General features: G+C 36.6%; 1 protein-coding gene across 1 annotated transcript in view; it reads right to left on the bottom strand.

The window, feature by feature from the left end:
- Window positions 1-394: 394 nt before the first annotated feature.
- MMP20 (matrix metallopeptidase 20) overlaps window positions 395-18,539 on the bottom strand; it is a 36,238-nt gene continuing 18,093 nt past the window's right edge. The window contains exons 7-10 of the mRNA XM_040977224.1: window positions 14,392-14,528; window positions 13,249-13,405; window positions 2,040-2,143; window positions 395-993 (exon numbers count right to left, since the gene is read on the bottom strand). Of these exons, the coding sequence (XP_040833158.1) occupies window positions 893-993; window positions 2,040-2,143; window positions 13,249-13,405; window positions 14,392-14,528 (499 nt within the window). The 3' untranslated portion in view covers window positions 395-892. The remainder of the gene's footprint in view (window positions 994-2,039; window positions 2,144-13,248; window positions 13,406-14,391; window positions 14,529-18,539) is intronic.

Here is an 18,539-nt window from a genome sequence, read left to right on the forward strand (position 1 = left end):
AAGCAAAAAGGTGGAATCCCCTAAATGGAAACTATGCAGAAGAGACTCCCTCAAATGGGGCAAAGAGAGGTACTAGCAGGAAGCCAGAACTGGAGTGGGGTATCACTGTCATTCTTCTGGGTCTGTGTATTCACAATGCTAGCTGATGTTGAACAATTTCTATAATCAGAATTTGTTGCCAAAGTCTATGGAAGCTAGTAAATTCTAAGATAAAAATGAGGAACTGTTTTAATATAATGTTTAACTGGCATTTGTTGAAAGCTTTCCTGTTACAACATGCCTATCTGTGCATAGTATGAAAATACATTTGAATATGTTTTTCTACCATATACTATTTCAGAGAAAAGTAAGTAAACCTAGAGTCAAATAAGAAATAAAACTTAAATAATATTTCGTGGTATGTTCAAAGTAAATCTGGGTACAGCTATATTCACCATAATAAATGATGGCCAAATGAAGGCCACAAGTCATCATTTATAAAAAAAATTATAATTTGTATGGCAGTGACATTTCCTATGAAAAGAATTATAATATGTATTAGGGAATGCAAAACTAGGTTTCTTTCCAGAAATAAAAACCAAATTGATGAATTTGCTCTAGTATGCTGCATAAGAAAAAAATCAATGCATATCTAATTGAACAGAGTGCTCTGTTAGTTCCAATTGCATACAGTTTGTTGAATAGGAAATTTCTCATTTGAATTAGAAATTCTGAATACACAACTGTTAAAACATTTAAAGCATTTTTTTTTGTCTCAGTGAACTTCAAAACTCCCTTGGAATGGAAAGTTTTGGGAAGAATTCCTCTTCTAAATTATGCTTTAGTCCTTAGGATCCAGTTACCAGCTGCTTGTAGTTGTCTTCATTCCTTGGGATAGACGAGAGCTTTATATTTAGCAGCCAATCCAGGAATTAGATTTCATCACGCTAACTACATCTTCCTTCTCTGTATCATATTTGTATGTTTTTGGTCCTGAGAAGAAGTAAATGTAGCCTAAAAGAAATAAAGTTGAAATCATGGTTACTGAAAATGACTTGCAAATATAAAAATGTGAGAACTTATAATTGCAACTTTTCTGAGGTGGCAACAAAGGGAAATTGGAGAAAAGTCAGGGGACATTTTACTTGTCTTCTGTATTACTCCATCATGTACTGGACCCCAAGTCCTCCAATCTTTCAGGTATTTCTCATCTTTCTTTGTTCCAGCCAGGGTAGCATATGCCATTGGGGTTCATCCAGCATGCCATTCTCAGTTGTACTCAGCACTTCTACTGAGCTTTTCTCCCCCAGAGAGCTCCTCCACTTTTCTTTCTCTGGCCAAATCTCTAAGCAGGCTTCAAAATTCAGTTAATGTTCCACCATGAAATTTCCAACTACTGCTTCCAAATTTTCTTCCAAATCTTTCTGAAATCACCTTTTGAAATTATTGCAAACATGCGATTCAGTAATAAATAAATCGTCTTGTTGTCCCATAGCGTTTGTAGTGTTGGATGGATGGACACATCTTCAAAGCTGCCAATCATTCCACTGGAGCAGAATTCATGTCTAGAACTGTCTATGCATTTTTGAACAGTGTCCTGTCCAGTTCTGTGCTCAATATTCAGGAGAAATGTGTTGGCCCACTGACTCAAAATATTTAAATATAGCCAGATAGTTTCAGCTAAGCACTCCTGGATATGTTAAATTTCAGGAATTGGGTGATAGAGTAAAAGGCTAAAATCATTAATATTTTGAAGACAAAAAAAAAAAAAAAAAGAAAGACCTGAGTGAGCTTTATGATCTGGGTGATAAATGGGCTGAGATACATTTGTAAAGATTTCTATTAAGAACTATAATGGCAGATCTTTTACAGTTTTTCTTTCTGGTGGATAATTTTGTTAGTTAAACTTAAAAAAGGACCCAGGACAAAAAATAAAAACTAATGACAATCATTTGAAAACCTACTTCTTGTTGCATAAAACCAGAGTCCAGAGTTCTTGCTATAATGTCCACAAAGGAAGGGGTTTATTTACTTATTTATTTATTTGTGGAAACACTCACCATTTAATTCCACAGCAGCATCGATTTGGCCATTTACTCCTGAAAATTCTTCTTCAATACTCTTTGGATAGTCTTTTTCCATTTTCCTTTTTCGTTCATCAAAGCTGAAAGAAGTATTATTTCATAAATAATGCTGGTAAGTGGCTCTTATTGGTTGTAGATTATGTACATATATTTAGTCAGAGATGTCTTATAATATATTCATTCTCTCTAAATTTCTTGGCTAATCAAAACATTGGCAGTCTTTCATAGTGGCTTTTACCCAAGGGTGTAGTGCTATATTTCCATGGAGAAAGGGCTGAGCAGATACTATATACTGAATGAATAAATGAATGCATGAATAATCAGCAAATGAAAACCAGGAAAATATTTAATAACTGAATACCAGCCTTTTAAATCAATTTAATTGCATTTTATTTCTTTGGGTTTCTGGAAAGATTATACTACTAACTGAATTATTTATTTGGTTTCTTTTTCTGGACCAGCAACCCTTCAATGGTAATCTTGAGATTGGCTAATATCGCTCTCTGTGGTCTAAATTCTCCTTGTGAAGAAGACTGTGACTTGTATGAGCCAGCATGATTTTTGTGAGTTCAGCAGTCATGCCTCTCACCTCTTCAGCAGGACTTCATTTAAAGTAAAGAAAGTCCCTTGTTTATTGGCACAGAACTCTGGATGAGGGATTATCGAGTAGACACTGCATTTCTTTCCCACCAAAGTATGGTGCCTGGGCTACTGCATATATTGCCTGTGGCAGCAGACTATACCCACCATTGCCTGAGATGTGTGTCTTATGTGGCTCTGGCTAAACAGGCCAGGGAACATGAAATTGAGCAGAATCCAAACATTGAGAAACAGTGTTCAGGCAGGAACTGATGGGATGGTTGAGCTACTTTGTGGAGTGTGGTGAGTAGGGACAAAAGCTGGTTTTCCTAACATATTAACATATAAACCATGCCAGAATATTATTTCATATTGACCTCTTAAATGGATATTATGTAGATATGGGCCCCTTTCACTTCATTTTATCAAGAAAGAGAATTGCTATCAAATCATCAAAAATCATTTTAAGATTTAATTATTTCACAAAGAAAAGTAACTTTACATAAACAAGGCAGGCAGGACATAAATCAAGAATAGAAGGCAGTTCTCATGGATAATTGTTTTTATGTGGACATGAATTGCACGTCCAGCATTGATAATGTTGTACTGCTGTTATTATTTTGTTGTGCACTGGCAACAATGTGATGCTCTAGCTCTCTGTGGATCTATATTGGGAGATATCTGTTATAAAGCAAAGAGCACAACATACACTATCAGATGGCTTTAACTGCATTTTTGACTCTGCTATCTGCTGGCTCTGTGATCAGGAGACTGTGCCCTGAGTTCTGTACCCTGATTCTCTGGTCTGGAAAAAGTGGCAATGAAGATACAAGACAATTTAAACACACACACGCGCGTACACACACACACACACACACACACACACACACACACACACAGAAATGGATGGATAGAAACCTGGCATATGTTGTACTCAAGGCAGGCCCAAGCTGCAAGTTTTTGTGTTCCTTTTCTTCTGCAAGAAGATTAGCTCTGATTCAACATGACAGGGAGTGAACTGTGTGGTTTGATCAGGGATCCCAAAGCTAACAAGCAGTTTAAACTTTAAAAGGATAACAATTTTTTGTGGAACAAGCATGGCTGAGAAGTAGCGGGAAAAGGAGAACTGGAGAATGTTGGAGTTAGTGAAAAAAGGTCTACTGGTTTGTTGATGATTTTGCAAAGAGGATACAATTAAAGGAAATGATACAATAGGATGAGAACCATGGACATCTCAATTGACAATAAACTTTTGGCAATCGAGAGGTGAATATATGCGGTGGGTAGGAAGGTCTTTGGATTTGGATTCAGAAGATAAGAAATAAGTTACTCCTGTAGCCTCTCTGATGCTGTTTTTAACTGTCTAATGGAGATTAAAAGTACCTGCATCTTGAGACTGTAGAGCTGGCACATGGGAGAATGAGAGTAATGAGAAAATACCCATCATGATTCCTGGCACACAGTAAGCTAGCAAAAAATATTAACATCATTTGAATATTAAAGAAGGAAAATTTATTCAGAATCTATTAAGAAATAGGTAATTGCTCAAATCATCACCAGTGTTTTCTCATCAATGAGGTTTTAGTTGTGAGATCTCAGTCAAATAAAAAATAAAGATCTTCAACTTACTACCTTTACAGGCATTTGTATCATCATTTAATTCTGACAAAAGGGTACAGACCTAAAATATTGCTGATAAATACACTTAACTTGTGATAACATATCAACATAGATATCTGATACGGTCCTTCAGTTCTATCTTATTTATTACATTTGTTGTCTAAAGACGTGGAGACTGAGACATGCATGCTAAGAGCTTAGATTTTCTAGGCATTTTTGGTATTTTGTTCGGGATGATTTGTACTACATATCAATGACATAACTGACACCACTCTATCTCCTTCGAAGGACTTAGAGGAGAGGTGAGTCTGCGAAAGAATGCTCCAAGGGAAGTTAGGGAATATGGCAAGAGGGGAACTTATTGATGAAATACTTCTGGAAGCTGAACTTTCGGGAACTGGAATTCCTTTGATGTTAAGAGCTCCTAACCAGGAACCACACAGCTTGGGAGGGAAGGAGTTTGTTTTACATAGAGAATAGTGATCGGGAGTCCCAAGAGGAGCAAGAAGCTGCCATGTGCCATTCCAGAGGAGAGTCAGGACACAGATTGCATGAAAAAACTGCAGCAGCATGGAAAACTATTTATGGTGTACAATGAAGTAGAAAAGTTTCAGGATGTACCTTTAACTATTTTAAAATGAAACAACTTCCCGAGAGAAAGAGAGAGAGAGAGAAAGAGAGAGAAAGAGAGAGAGAGAGAGAGAGAGAGAGAGAAACTATTATGAAACTATGAAAAGATGTTGCAATTGCTGGTGACTGAAGAAATTTCTTTCCTATTTCTATTTGCTGTCCTTAACTCCTCTCTGCTGGGATCGTCTCCTATCTTCATTTGCCTGCTGTTACCACCTGAATGTATGAACAATCCCAAAATTACCTGTCTAGTCTTGAATTTCTTTTACTCAAGACCTGAAGATAAGCTTTCTTCTGAACATCTGCATCTTGGGTCTCAACAGCATGTCAAACTCTATATGTACAACATGGAACTTCTCTTTATCCCCCTAATTTGGCCTCACTTCTTAAGCTTACTATTTTGGTAAATGACAAAATAAAATGAGCCACACCTTTCCAACCAGCAAGTTTTAAATATTCTAATGCATGAACAGCAATCAGATTTACACCATCTCCCTGAAGTCATCAGCTCTGGAAGGATTATGGCAATAGTTCTGTCTCAATCACATGCGGATGCTCTGTTTAATAAGTCAGTGCTTTTTGATACACTCATGGAACTGAGATAAAATCAACACAATCCATTTAAATACACTGTCACTGTCCCCAAATCAAACCTCATTTTTTCCCCTTTTAACTATCAGTGCTTAATTTCTCCCTCCTCCATTCCATTCAGCTCTAGAGTATTGTTAATCTCCTTTCTTTCTCTATAGAATGATCTAGTTTTGACATTTCATAAGAATGAAATCATAGCTAGTTTTCAAACTTATTTCTTTCACTTAGCAAATGCTTTTGGGATTCATGTATATTGTAGTATTGCCAGAACTTTATCCATTTCTGTGGCTAAATAATATTACATGAATTTGTCATGTTTTACATATCCATTCAGTAAAACATAAATTTGGGTTGTTTTGCCACTGTGTTATTTCAAGTAATGCTGCTATGACTATTTGTGCTTAATTTTTGTGCAGCCATGTGTTTTTATTTCTTTTGGGTATCTACCTAGCATAGCACTCTGGATTAATGATAATGGTATATTTAACTTTCTGAGGAATAGAATCCTGCTTTCAGATGGAGCTGCAATAATTTATGTTCTCAGTAATGGTATATAAGAATTTCAACCTCTCTGTATGCTTGTCAAGACTTTTTGTTATCTGAATTTTTGATTTTAGCATACTGGTAGGTATGGAGTGATATTTCTTTGGAGTTTTGATCTTGATGTTGATCTATTAATGCTTATTGATATTGATCATCTTTTCTTGTACATATTGGCCATTTGATATATCTCCTTTGGTGAAGTGTTTATTCAGATATTTTGTCCTTATTTTGCCTGGGCCAATTATCTTTTGATAAACTGAGTTAAAAATCTTTTTTATTCCACATGTAAGTCTTCTGCCAACTATATGACTTACAAATATTTTTTCCCATTCTTTGGGTTATCTTCTTCTTCTTCTTCTTTTTTTTTTTTTTTGATAAAGTTTTTGGTTGTGAAAAAACTTTTAGCTTTGGTGAAGTCCAATTTGTCTAATATGCTTTTGGCGTCACATTGAAGCATACATTGCTAAATACATTGTTATGGAGAATTCTCTTTTCTCTGTAAGTTTTATAGCTTGAGCTTTTATATTGAATATGCTTGATGTTGATTTGTTTTGCATATTTATGAGGGAGAGGTCAAACTCCATGGTTCCATATATGGCTATGCATGTCCTAGCGTAATTTGATGAAGATTTTTTTCCTTTCTTTACTGAAGAGCCTTAGTAACTTGTTAAAAATTAACCATAGATATATTGGTTTATTTTTAGACTCTACATTTTATTCCATTGATTTTTATGTATGTGCTTATGCTAGTATTACATGGTTTTGATTACTGTTTCTTTGGAGTAACATTTGAAATTAGGAACTATGTGTTTTCCAACTTGGTTATTTTGTATGAATTTCCACATAAGTTTTAAGATCAACTTGTCAGTTTCTATTAAGAAGCCACTTATATTTGGCAGGTTCTGTGTTGAATCTCTAGCTCAATTTTGGGACTGTTTCATTCTTAAAACATGGAGGCTTTCAATCCATGAACATGGATCCATGAAATGGATAATCTTTTCATTTAGATCATATCTACTTTGTAAGCATGGTGTTTAATGATTTTAAGACTGTAAATTTTTCATGGCTTTGGTTAATTCTAAGTATTTTATATTAAAAAAATTATTTATTTGAGAAAGACAGAAAGAGGTAGAGAGAGAGAGAGAGGTCTTCTTGGCCCAGGCCTAAAAGGAGGTAGAAAAGCAATCCAGGTCTCCCACATGGATGGCATCCATCTAGTCACTTGATCCATGCCTGCTGCTTCCCAGGTAGCCATTAATAAGAACTTGGAGTCAAGAGTGGATCCGGGCCCAGCACAATAGCCTAGTGGTAAAGTCCTTTTAAAAAAATTATTTTATTTTTATTGCAAAGTCAGATATACGGAGAGGAGAAGAGAAAGAGAGGAAGCTTTAATGGCTGGAGCTGCACTGATCTGAAGTCAGGAGCCAGAAACTTCTTTCAGGTCTCCTGCTTTCAGATCCTCCTCCTTAGGTGCAGGATCCTAAGGCTCTGGGCTATCCTTGACTGCCTCTCAGGTCACAAGTAGGGAGCAGGATGGTAAGCAGAGCTGCTGGGATTAGAACCAGTACCCATATGGGGTCCTGTCATGTTCAAGGCAAGGACTTCAGCCACCAGGCCACCATGCTGGGGTCCCTAAAGCTCTTTTCTTGCATCCTCCAGTATCCCATATGGGCAACAGTTGTATCATGGCTGCTCCACATTCCTTCCAGCTCCCTATTTGTGGCCCCAGAAAGCAGTTGAGGATGGCCCAAATCCTTGGGACCCAGAACCCATGTGGGAGACTGGGAAGAAGCTCCTAGTTCCTGGCTTCAGATTGTCTCAGCTCCAGCCATTGTGGCTGCTTAGGGAGTGAACCAGTAGACGGAAGATGTTTCTCTCTGTTTCATTTTCTCTCTGTAAATCTGACTTTCCAATTAAAAATAATATTTTAAAAGAGTGGCATTAAAAAATAGAGTGAATCTGAAACTTGAATGCAAACAGATTTTCTTTGTCCCCCCCCATTTCAAACTGCTTTATTTGATTAAATAATTCTTAGCTCTTATGTCACTTTTTAAAGAAAAATATTATTGTATTATTTTTTAAATGCTTTACTATTTTAAAATTTATATTATAGTTAAATCAATATGGTTAAATAAAAGAGTTCAATAAATAAAAATAAATCTTTAAAAAAGGCCATAGTCCAGCAGGAAAGTAGGTGAGGACTAGGAACAATAACCAAAAAGAGATGTTCAACTTCATTCATACAAATGAATTGAAATTTTAAAATAGTTACAAAATTATTAAAATTATAGTAATATATAATTGCTATCAATTTATTTGACAGTAATTCAGAACAAAGTTTGACAAAACACTGTATTGGCAATGTTGGTACCACAGGCATTTCTTCTTTAATTTTAGCTCTCACATATGAGAAACAACGAGAGATATCTGCCTCTCTGTGTCTGCCAATTCCATCCACTTTGCTATGAAAAACAATTTCATTCTTTTTAAAAGCTGAATGCTGTTCCATTCTGTGCACCTAAATATTTGCATGTATGTGGGTAGGTATGAATTTTTTATTCATTCATTTGTTGATGGACACCTTGGTTGAATCCTTATTTTAGCTGTTGAATGGGACTCCTATAAACACCATGGAACAAGTATATCTTTGATACCATGTGTTCATATGCATCCAATCATGAAATGAATTCTGCCAAAGGCTTTCTTGCATCTATTGAGATGATCAAATAGTTTCACTTTTGTTTTATTACATGGTACATTACATCTATTGGATTTAAATATTAAGCTAATGTTACATAACTGGGGAAAAAAAAATCCCACAAGGTCCTAGTGTATCATTCTTTTTTACATGCTGCTGAATTAAGTTTGTTAGTATTTTTGGAGCATTTTGATATCGATGATCACAATAAATATTGCTTTGAAGTTTCATAGTCTGATAATATTTCTTTGCTTTCAGAGTAATGCTGGCCTCAATGACTTAGGTAGTGTTGTCCTCTATGATCTGGAAGGACTCATGAAAACTTAGTTGCAATTATCTTTTAAAAGTAGTGGTAGATCTCACCAGGGAAGGCATTTTTTTGCGGGTTGTTTTTGATTACTAATTCAATGTCATCATTTATTAGACATACATTCTGACCAGTTTTCTTGAGAAAGTTTCACTAGTTTGCATTTTTTTAGGAATTTTTCATTGAAATTACCTAACATGTTGATAGAGAATTTCTTATGATTTTTCTTTATAATCTTTTCCTCCCACAAGTACAGTAGTAATATCATCTCTTCCATTTCTGATTTTAGTAATTTGAAACTTTTCTTTTTCATTGTGGTCAGTCAAGTGAAATATTTGTAATTTATTTTTTTAGCATTTCAAAAATCCAATTTTTCATCTTGTTGATTTTTCAAGTTGCTTATTTATTTTCTATTTCATTTTTATTTCCGTTGTAATCTTTATTCTTTCTTTCTGCTTGATTTTCATTTCATTCCCTCTTGATTTTCCAACCTTTAAAGTAAAGGTTAAGTTTTTCGACTGGGACATTTTCACTTAATGTAGGCATTTACAGCTATAGACCCCCTCCATACTCCTCATGCGTTGCTTTCCTAATATCCTGTAAGTTTGGGTATTTTGTATTTTAATTTTCATTTACTTTAAAATTTTTATGTGTTTGCTAAGTTCTCTTGTGATTTCTTCTTTGTCATCCTGTTTAATAATCATAGTTGTAAATTTTTCGAGTTTGCCTTTGGTATTTATTCCCACTTTTATTATACTGTGATTAGAGAAAATATTTAAATTATTTTAAATTTGTTGAGATTTGTGTTATGCCTAACATAGATCCTGAGGAATGTTCCATATACATTTGAGGAAAATACATATTATTTTTTGGGTGGAGAATTGTTTAGATATTCTGGGTCTAATGCTATTCGGGTTTTCTTTTTTTGGTTGACTTGCCCGTCTATTGTATCCATTGTTGCAAATGAGGTCTTGAGCTTTCCCACAATTATTTCTTCATTGTTAATTTCTCTCTTCATTTCAATCAATTTTGCTTCATACATTTTTGAGCTCTGTCATTAAATTAATACATGTCATGCTATTTTATCACACACAGTGACCTTTTAATTATCATAAAATGTCATTTTAAAATTAATAATATTTTTAAAACTATCAAACCCTGCTTTGCCTGATCATCTATTGAGTCACTCAAGCATTCTTGCTGTTTGCATGATATTCACTTCCTTTCTTTTACTTTCAATCTATTTATAACTTTGAGTTCAAATTGTGTCTGCAGTAGACAGCATAGCACATAGCTTGAACTTCTTTCTAAAATCCATTCTAGGAATCTCTGCTGTTCAATTGCATTGATTCATCTATTTACTTTTTAATGTCATTGATTAAGTTGGACTTATGCACAGCATTGTACTTCTTGTTTCTTTGTCTCTCACATCTGTTGGTTCCTTTATTCCTCCTTACTGTTTTGTCTTGTGTTAGTGAAAATTATCCAGTGTAACATTTTATCACTTTTCCACAATGTTCTCTTAAGTTATTTCCTTTCTCATTGCTTTGGGCTCACCATGAAAATATCACTTTAAAAAATCTGCCTAAGGTTTATACTAACTTAATTCTAATGAGACAAAGAAATATCACTCCTAAATTTCTCTATTTTCTCCTCCCTCCATTTTCACAATACTTCCGTTGTATATTTCATGTCTTTATTTTGCAAGCCCCCAAATAATTATACAATGATTTTTATATAATGTCCTCTAAAGAAGCAGAGTGAGCAAGTGCATATCTGTAGCTTTCATTACAGTAAACGTCTTAATTACATTTCTGCTTGTTTTCTTTGCTTTAGGGATTTACCGTTTGGCACCATTTCTTTAACCTAACACAGTTTTGTTTTCAGCCACACCTTTTGTGCTGTTGGCAAATACATTTCTATGTGTTATAGATCCTACAACAGGATTGTTTATAAACTGCATTGCACAATTCAGTTTTAAGCCAGCTAAGAAAAGAAAGAAGAAATAAGTACTTAACACTGATTTTTATACTTATGGAATTAAACTTACGAGTAATGCGTAGTTTTATACTGAGTTTAGATTTCTGTCTGGAGTCAGTTGCTTTTGTCCTAGTGAATTCCCTTTAATATTTCTTGTAAGACAAGTCTGCCAGAGGTACTTTACAATGCAAACCTTACTGAGTGATTCCCTCATTTAAGAGACTTTGATCCAATCTTTTCCCCTGCAGAGTAAGCACTGGGCTAGCTGGAAAGGTACTGACCTCCATGGCCTGGGCCCTGCTTTTCTCAGGCCGTGTTTCTCATTTCAGCCCACGCTCTAGTCGGGCTGACTTACCTGAGGTGTTCCTCACAGTCACAGGCTATTTTGTGCATGAGTGCCTTTGCTGTAACTGTTCTCTGTGCCTGGAAGCCACCCACCCTCACCCCACTCTCGTCTGGGAAATTTCTCTGTAATCCTCAAAGTGGAGCTCAGATATCACTTCCTCTAAGGATTCTTTCCTGGAATCTCTGCTAGAATGGGCCATTTTTTTTCTCTCTGTTTTACTCCAATGATCCCAGTGCAATCTTCTATCATGGCACTTTGGGCACTTGAGGTTTTGTTGAATGCTTTTCTATGTATTTATTCTCAACTGGAGAGACTCACTGAAGGCATAAATAGCACTCAACATGAAAAGCACGATGACATGAAAAGCATTTCATATTTTTTCACATCCACTCCTGCAACAATATAAAGTATGTACTATTTCTACCTCAACTTTGCTTAGGATGAATATAGAAAGACTTTTTTTCTCTTGGCACTTAACTCATTTGTGAACTAACATGAGGGCAAAGGAAGAACTTGAGAAATGACGCAAAGGGGAAGGACCGAATGTCCTGACAGTGCATGGTGAGCTGAGGCAATCGCCGACGGTGGAGGCCTCTTTCATTTCTCAGCGTGGCTGTGTACTTACCTATAGAGCTTTACCTCTCTCCTTTAATTGTTTTCTTCCAGCTTCTTCCTTCTCAACCAGGGATATAGTGACTGAAGCTCCCTGGGTTGCCTCAGATCATGTGGCAACCAGGAGAATGGAAGCCAGGTGGTAAGAACGGTAGTATAATATTAAGAGGAATGTGGGTTTTCATTGACTGACAGACCCACTGTACTGACTCAATTTTTTAAACTTCAGGTTCTATATACAAGACAATGACAAAATCTTTCTCTGTGTAAGTGACAACTGTTTTGGGATCTCTGTCATTAGCAGCTGAATGTGACTTTTAAAACTAACAGCTTCCCATGACACTAGGATGCCATACATATTAGGCCCTGCAAAGCACAAAAAATTGTCAATTCAGGGAGCTTATCAATAAGGCTTATACAATAGCTCTGAATGAACTTCTGAGCTATAGGTCAGGGTCATTTTCTGATTCCTGAGTGCTTAATCAAGTGTGCCTCACACTGTTGTCAATGGAGAATCTCCTTGCATGCTTTGATTAAAAAAAAAAACAACAATGATTTATATATAATGTCAGGGGTCTCCACTCTGGGAGGCTTATATACTCTGATTCTTTCCACACTTGTGGGATGGATTGAGTTTCTGGCTCACAGCTTCAGTCTGAGCCAGCCCTGGCTACTGAGAACATTTGGGGATGAATTAACTGATGGGAGCATATACTCCTTCTTTCCCTATCTGTTTCTCTCAGTCTCTCAAATAAATAAATAACTTATAAAAAATAGTGTAAATCCCAGCCATGGCATGGGAATTATATATAGTTTCATTCAATAAGAAGAATTGCCATGCTCTAAACTAGACAATAGGGTGCAGCACTATGACCACTTGTTTTCGGTGGAACTTTCCTTCCAAGAGTTCCACAATCATGTCCATCTTCTTTTGCCCCAAAGCACGGTGTACCGTAGAATGCGTTTTATGCTTACATACCTCTCTTCCCCAGGTATTTCCACAGGGTCATTAGGTGTGTGAGGATGGAGATTCATTTAATGAGTGCATGAAGAGATAAAATTTTGATATGCTAGAGATCAAGCAATGGAATTATTGAATGAGTGCTCACTTATCACTTGAATAGTTCCATATCTTGAAGATAATTAACCATCTGTAAATAGCCATTGTGAATCCATTGGCTTACTGCAATCTCACCTTGGTTTCTGCTCCACAAAAACATATTTTTCCTTTGCCTCATGAATTAATTCATCTAGAGAATGAAATGAAGAAAGGCCATACCTGTAGTATTCATCTCCCACAAAGAAAAGTGTCTTCTGAGGCTCCTTGAGGTAGACAGCAGCATCTATTCGCTGCACGTACCTTGGGAAGCCAAAGTCATAAATAGTTCGGGGAGAACCTTGCATTTGGAATCCTCTTGTGACCCAGTAGTGGGGGCCTGAAAGCAGAAATTGAAGTTTACCAAAACTCTGTATTTCCTAGTGATGCCCCTCACTTTGGAAGATTGTTATGAAGGATTATAAATGGGGTTCATTCACGGACTACTGGCCATGATCTAAGTCAGTATAAGATACAGCGCTGAAAATATTCAATTTAGTAAAATTTTCAATTTTTATTGATGGCAAAAATCTCTAGTTATGTCTTAAGAAAGTAAAGTAAAAATATTGATACAATAGTGTCTATTTTGACACAGAATTTTCAATGTCATTTTTGTTTGTAATCTTGTTCCATCTTTATATATCTATGAGCAAGAAGTGGCAAATGCTATGCAAATGCTAAGATTCTTATCTAAGTTGGCACCTGTCTTCCAACCTTGTCTTTTAGCATCAGAAAAATATAGGCCCAAATGACAGCTATCACTTATTGGGTAACTTTATTTGTTAGTCATTGCTGGATATAGCTTCAAAGTTGATATTATTATGACTTTTCTGCAAGAAGGAAACAGACTCAGAATAGTTATTTAACTTCCTAAAGTCTCTCAGCCAGTGAAGGGCTACAGCCAGAGGCTGGGATTGTACATGTCCCCTTCCTGATGTCCCAAACAACCCCCATTCCTTGACTGTTTATGAATATGACATAATAGTGAGGACACTGTTTTCATCATGGGAGGCTCCATGTTGGCTATTGTCAGTTAAAGACCCTCAGTGGAGTCACTCTGGGCAGAGCTTCTAGGTGACAGGGAACAGGTTACCTGTTCTGGAGGTATGCATCATTGTCTCACTAGGCTAACAGGTTTGCTTCTGAAAAATAGTTTGACAGCAATGCCACTCCTATCATTGCTATGACATGGTGGAGTACCAAGCTTGAGGACAAGCAACTCTTAAAACATGCCCCACAATCATCAAATAAATGCTGTCAGTTCTAGATTTTTCCAAAGAGATGGTTATGTGCCCCTGCCATTTATTTGAGGAATCTGTAAGGTACCTTTGAAGAAGTAAGCAGTGCCTCTCTCAGCCACTTCGTACGCTGCATCCACATTGGACATGAGCTGGGGGAAGGAGCTGGTGATAGTGCTGGGCTGAACACCTGTTGGCAAGTGAAGCTGCCGTCGCCAGAAGATCCTACAGTGGTGTTCCGAAAGAAATCAAGAACAAAGGTTGGTTCGGATTTTAAATTGTGCCTGGATGGTAATGAACAGCAGACCACACTTCAGGGGTCTTTGCCCAACTACCCTTTGCCTTTTGCCTTGTTTTTAAAAAAACACAATTGTTTTTAATCTTAGCAAATACTTTCTTCTCTCTCTTCATTGCCTTAGCATCTTTGTAATCTCTTTTCTTTCGGTTAGTTGAGGATGTTCAAAACATGAAAGAAATAATAATAAACAATTTATACATTTTTACTATGTATCGACTTACTGTAAATATCACTTGATATACATTTCTCTTTCCTATTTCGATAATTTAAAAATCAAAATATTAAAAAGATAAATGTGATCCAGAAGAACATTATTATATAAATGAACCAAAAGTTTATAGTTGGAAGATGCTAATTATTCCTTGTAGAAATATAGAAAACATTAATATTCATAAACTATGGTGTTGCTTACATTTTTGTATCTTTTACCCTGCAACTAATCACTAGAAATTATAGCACAATCACATTACTTTCAGGTTTAACAACTTAATGCATCCACTTTTCCAACAGTATTTTTCACAAAGTTGTGGCAGTATATGCTGAATTGAAACTTCCAATGTAAATGTGGTCCATTTTGCATTTTGGAGATGAAAAGAATTTTTCTAGAACACAAGCAGTTTGTGTTTGGCTACTTAAAATTCAAAAATCAATGTATAAGATTATTTTTTAGGCAGGAAAAACAGAGAAAATTTTGACGAGTAATTTTCTGTGTGGTTTAGGAACTTCCCAAGCGTCATGTGGAGTTTCACTGAGTTTCAGTTAAGCTAGCACTTATTTATGGAGCATCTGTCACCAACCACTGTGCTAGAATCAAGGCTAAAACACTGTACAAGCCCCAGGCCCTGTCTTCAAGTTGTTTACGGTCTAGAAGTAGAGACTGGTAAGTGAGTAATTATGCCACAAAATAATCTCACAAAGCCTTGGGAGATACATTGAGCAGAGAGAAATACTTGTTCACATTTTCTAATAAGCATGATACTGCAGAAGAAAAAGCACATCTCATTGTTTCACAAGCGGTAAGCTGGAGTTTTATCTTTCCTCTTGGCAATGGCTCCTTGGCCAATATTATGAGATCATGATGATGAAGATGAATGAGAGAAAGCAAATCAAAGTGCGTATAAAATATAAAATGCTATGTGAATAGATGCTATCTATTTAAAAATATTATTTTCTTAGGCTTCATTGCACTAATTGCACATGCACTGTAGATAAGCCTTCACTTAGGGAACAACAGTATTTTAACCTTGGCCCAATACCTCACAGATTCATTTACAACAGATGTCCTAATAAGTGAAACTCTGAGATCCAAAAGGCAGAAGGGCCAAAGGTCAGCTGCTGACTGAGGGTAGACAGAGGCTAGAACGGACTCAGCTTTCCCGATTGTTATCACACACCTGCCCCACCCACCTGCTCATTCTCAGCCTTGTGATTCCTGGCTTTTCACTGTTTACAATTTGACCCTTTATCTCATTAGACTGACCCTTTTCTGAAAGCACAAAGCACTACTTTCTCCTTCTTTTTCTTTTCTTCACCTTACTACAGTTACAGTTCTGGGTGTGTGGAAGAGTCCAGCAACTAGCTCTTGGACTTACCGGGAACCTGGGAAGAAACCGGAAATGCTGGTGTTTCCCAATTAATTCAAAGTAATGCCAGCTTTGGAATGCTGACACGGGCCAAGTGGCTGGGCTGGGACTCAAACTGCATGTTGGGCTGAAGTGTGCATGACTTGGGTGAAGATGTGGGGAAGATGGTAGAGGAGCAGACACATCCTCCCATAAATAGACTCTTCCTGAATTATATTTCTAAAGAGATATTGTTGACTACCAATTGCTTTCTCCTTGGGGACGTTAAAGCTGAGATATATTTCCTTTTATTTCTCATTTAAAAATCAACAAGTGATTTTAGGCAAAATAGAACTTTATCTTTGTGAAATTGTGGCATTCGGACATCCCAAATGACTCAACATAAAAGTTAGTGAAATGCAGAGGGTAAAAGGAAAGGCAACAGAAAAACATGCTTTTCAATCTGTCACAGTTGTTAGAATCTTACATTTCTTACTAAACCCAACGTGGTGTAGGACACTGTGTGTATTCTGAGGCCTAAACTGAAATAGTGTGGTGGTTCTAAATCAAGTGTGATTCTGTGTTCTTGGTGACTTTTGTCTGGGGTGGGGGTGGCTATTGGGTAGGGGTCAGCGCTGCCAGGAAACAGCCTACAGTGCAAAGGACAGCTCTACACAACAAAGATTGGCTTGCCTCACAGTATCAGCTGTGCCAAACCTCAGAAACCTTGGTTTACACATCACTGTGTCAAATTATGATATATACAAAGCTCATATAAAATTGAAATAAATGCTTTCATTACTTATGTAAATTACCACAATCTGCAAAAGGAATCTGTAGTTTAATACTTTCCATAAACTAATGAAGAAAAAATATGTCTGATAGGTAATTAAGCAACAAATGACTACCCAGAGGATCTGAAACCTTTGAGCTACAGATTATGGTCATGAATGAGTTTAACCTGACCAAAAGGAAAGAAAATTCCTCCTGACATGTTTGAAAACAGATTTAAAATATAAATTCCACCCTGGCCCCTGAAATCCATGTGTCTGTTAGAAAAGTACAGCTGTAGAATATATTGAAACTTGGCAATGAAAATCGACAAACATGATGTGAATAGTTCATACTCTGATCCTTGTTAAAGAAGACAAAACATGGAGTTTATTGATTTATAGACCTGCTGATTACACATTTAGCTGCACTATTTATCTTTGTGTAGTCAGTAACTTAAGCTTGTCTGGCATATGATCAGGGCTCAGTAAGTATTTATTGGCTGAGTAAATAGGCACCACAGGTTTTGCCTAGAATGTTCCTCTATTTGACCACTAAATTGCATGTTCTCTGACATTTTCATTTCTTTTTCATAATGAACATAACCAGTTCATCATATCTGAGACTAGATCACCTACAACATTCACCAGGCATTTCTCAAGGATAGAATTACAGGAAAAACAGGTGCTATTCATCGTTTATCTGAGGGCTTAGCATCATACCTAATGCATCTAGGGACCTGATCCATCATTTTGAATCTTTGTTCTTTTTTGTTATATGCAATCATCTTCCCTCCCCACCACCTAAGCTACCCAAGCATTTCCTTTTTAGGAGGAACCTTTACTTGTTTGCTGAAAAATGAAGGTAATTCACATGAACTGCACGAACAACTTTATTTTCTATTCTCTCAACCCCCAGACACTGACAGACTATGATTTTCTCTATTATCTTGTTTTCTACATTTGGGAAGAGGTGTCCTGCTGGCCTTCTAATTTTCTCAATTTCTAAAATTTTATTTATTTGAGTGACAGACACACACAGAGGCAGACACACAGATAGATGGAGAGCTCCGCCCAACTGGTCTACCCCGCCCCTTGCATGGGAAATGGAGAATTCTATCATGGTCTCTCATAGATGGCAGTTTCTGAACTGCATGAAACTTGGTTGCTGTCACCCAGCTTGCCCATCAAAGGGAAGCTGGAATTGAGGCTGGAGCTCGGACTTGAATTCAGACACTGCTACAGGATGTAGCTAGCCCAAGTGGGTCGCAGCTGTTGTGCTAAGCAACCTGCCCTTGTTTCAAAAAAAATTTTTTTTATGATCTTAATCTAATTGCTGCGTGCACCCTGCAGTTAGTCAATGCATCCCCGGGAAAGAAACAAGGGATGTTTGAAGCCTTGTTTTGTTACTGGCTGTGTGACTCCATGAATCACTTACTGTTCTGGGACTCATTTCTCTATTTCCAGTAAGAGTGAGAATAACACCTGCACAAATACTTCAAAGGATCAAATGAAGCAATATATATGCAGGTGCCTTACCAACTCTGACGATTCTTTGTAGATATCTTCCAAAGACATGTTTTCATGCTACAAATTTACTAGTGGG

Source organism: Ochotona curzoniae, unplaced genomic scaffold (assembly GCF_017591425.1).
Source record: "Ochotona curzoniae isolate NIBS_2020 unplaced genomic scaffold, NIBS_Ocur_1.0 contig_2723, whole genome shotgun sequence".
Taxonomy (NCBI): Eukaryota; Metazoa; Chordata; class Mammalia; order Lagomorpha; family Ochotonidae; genus Ochotona; species Ochotona curzoniae.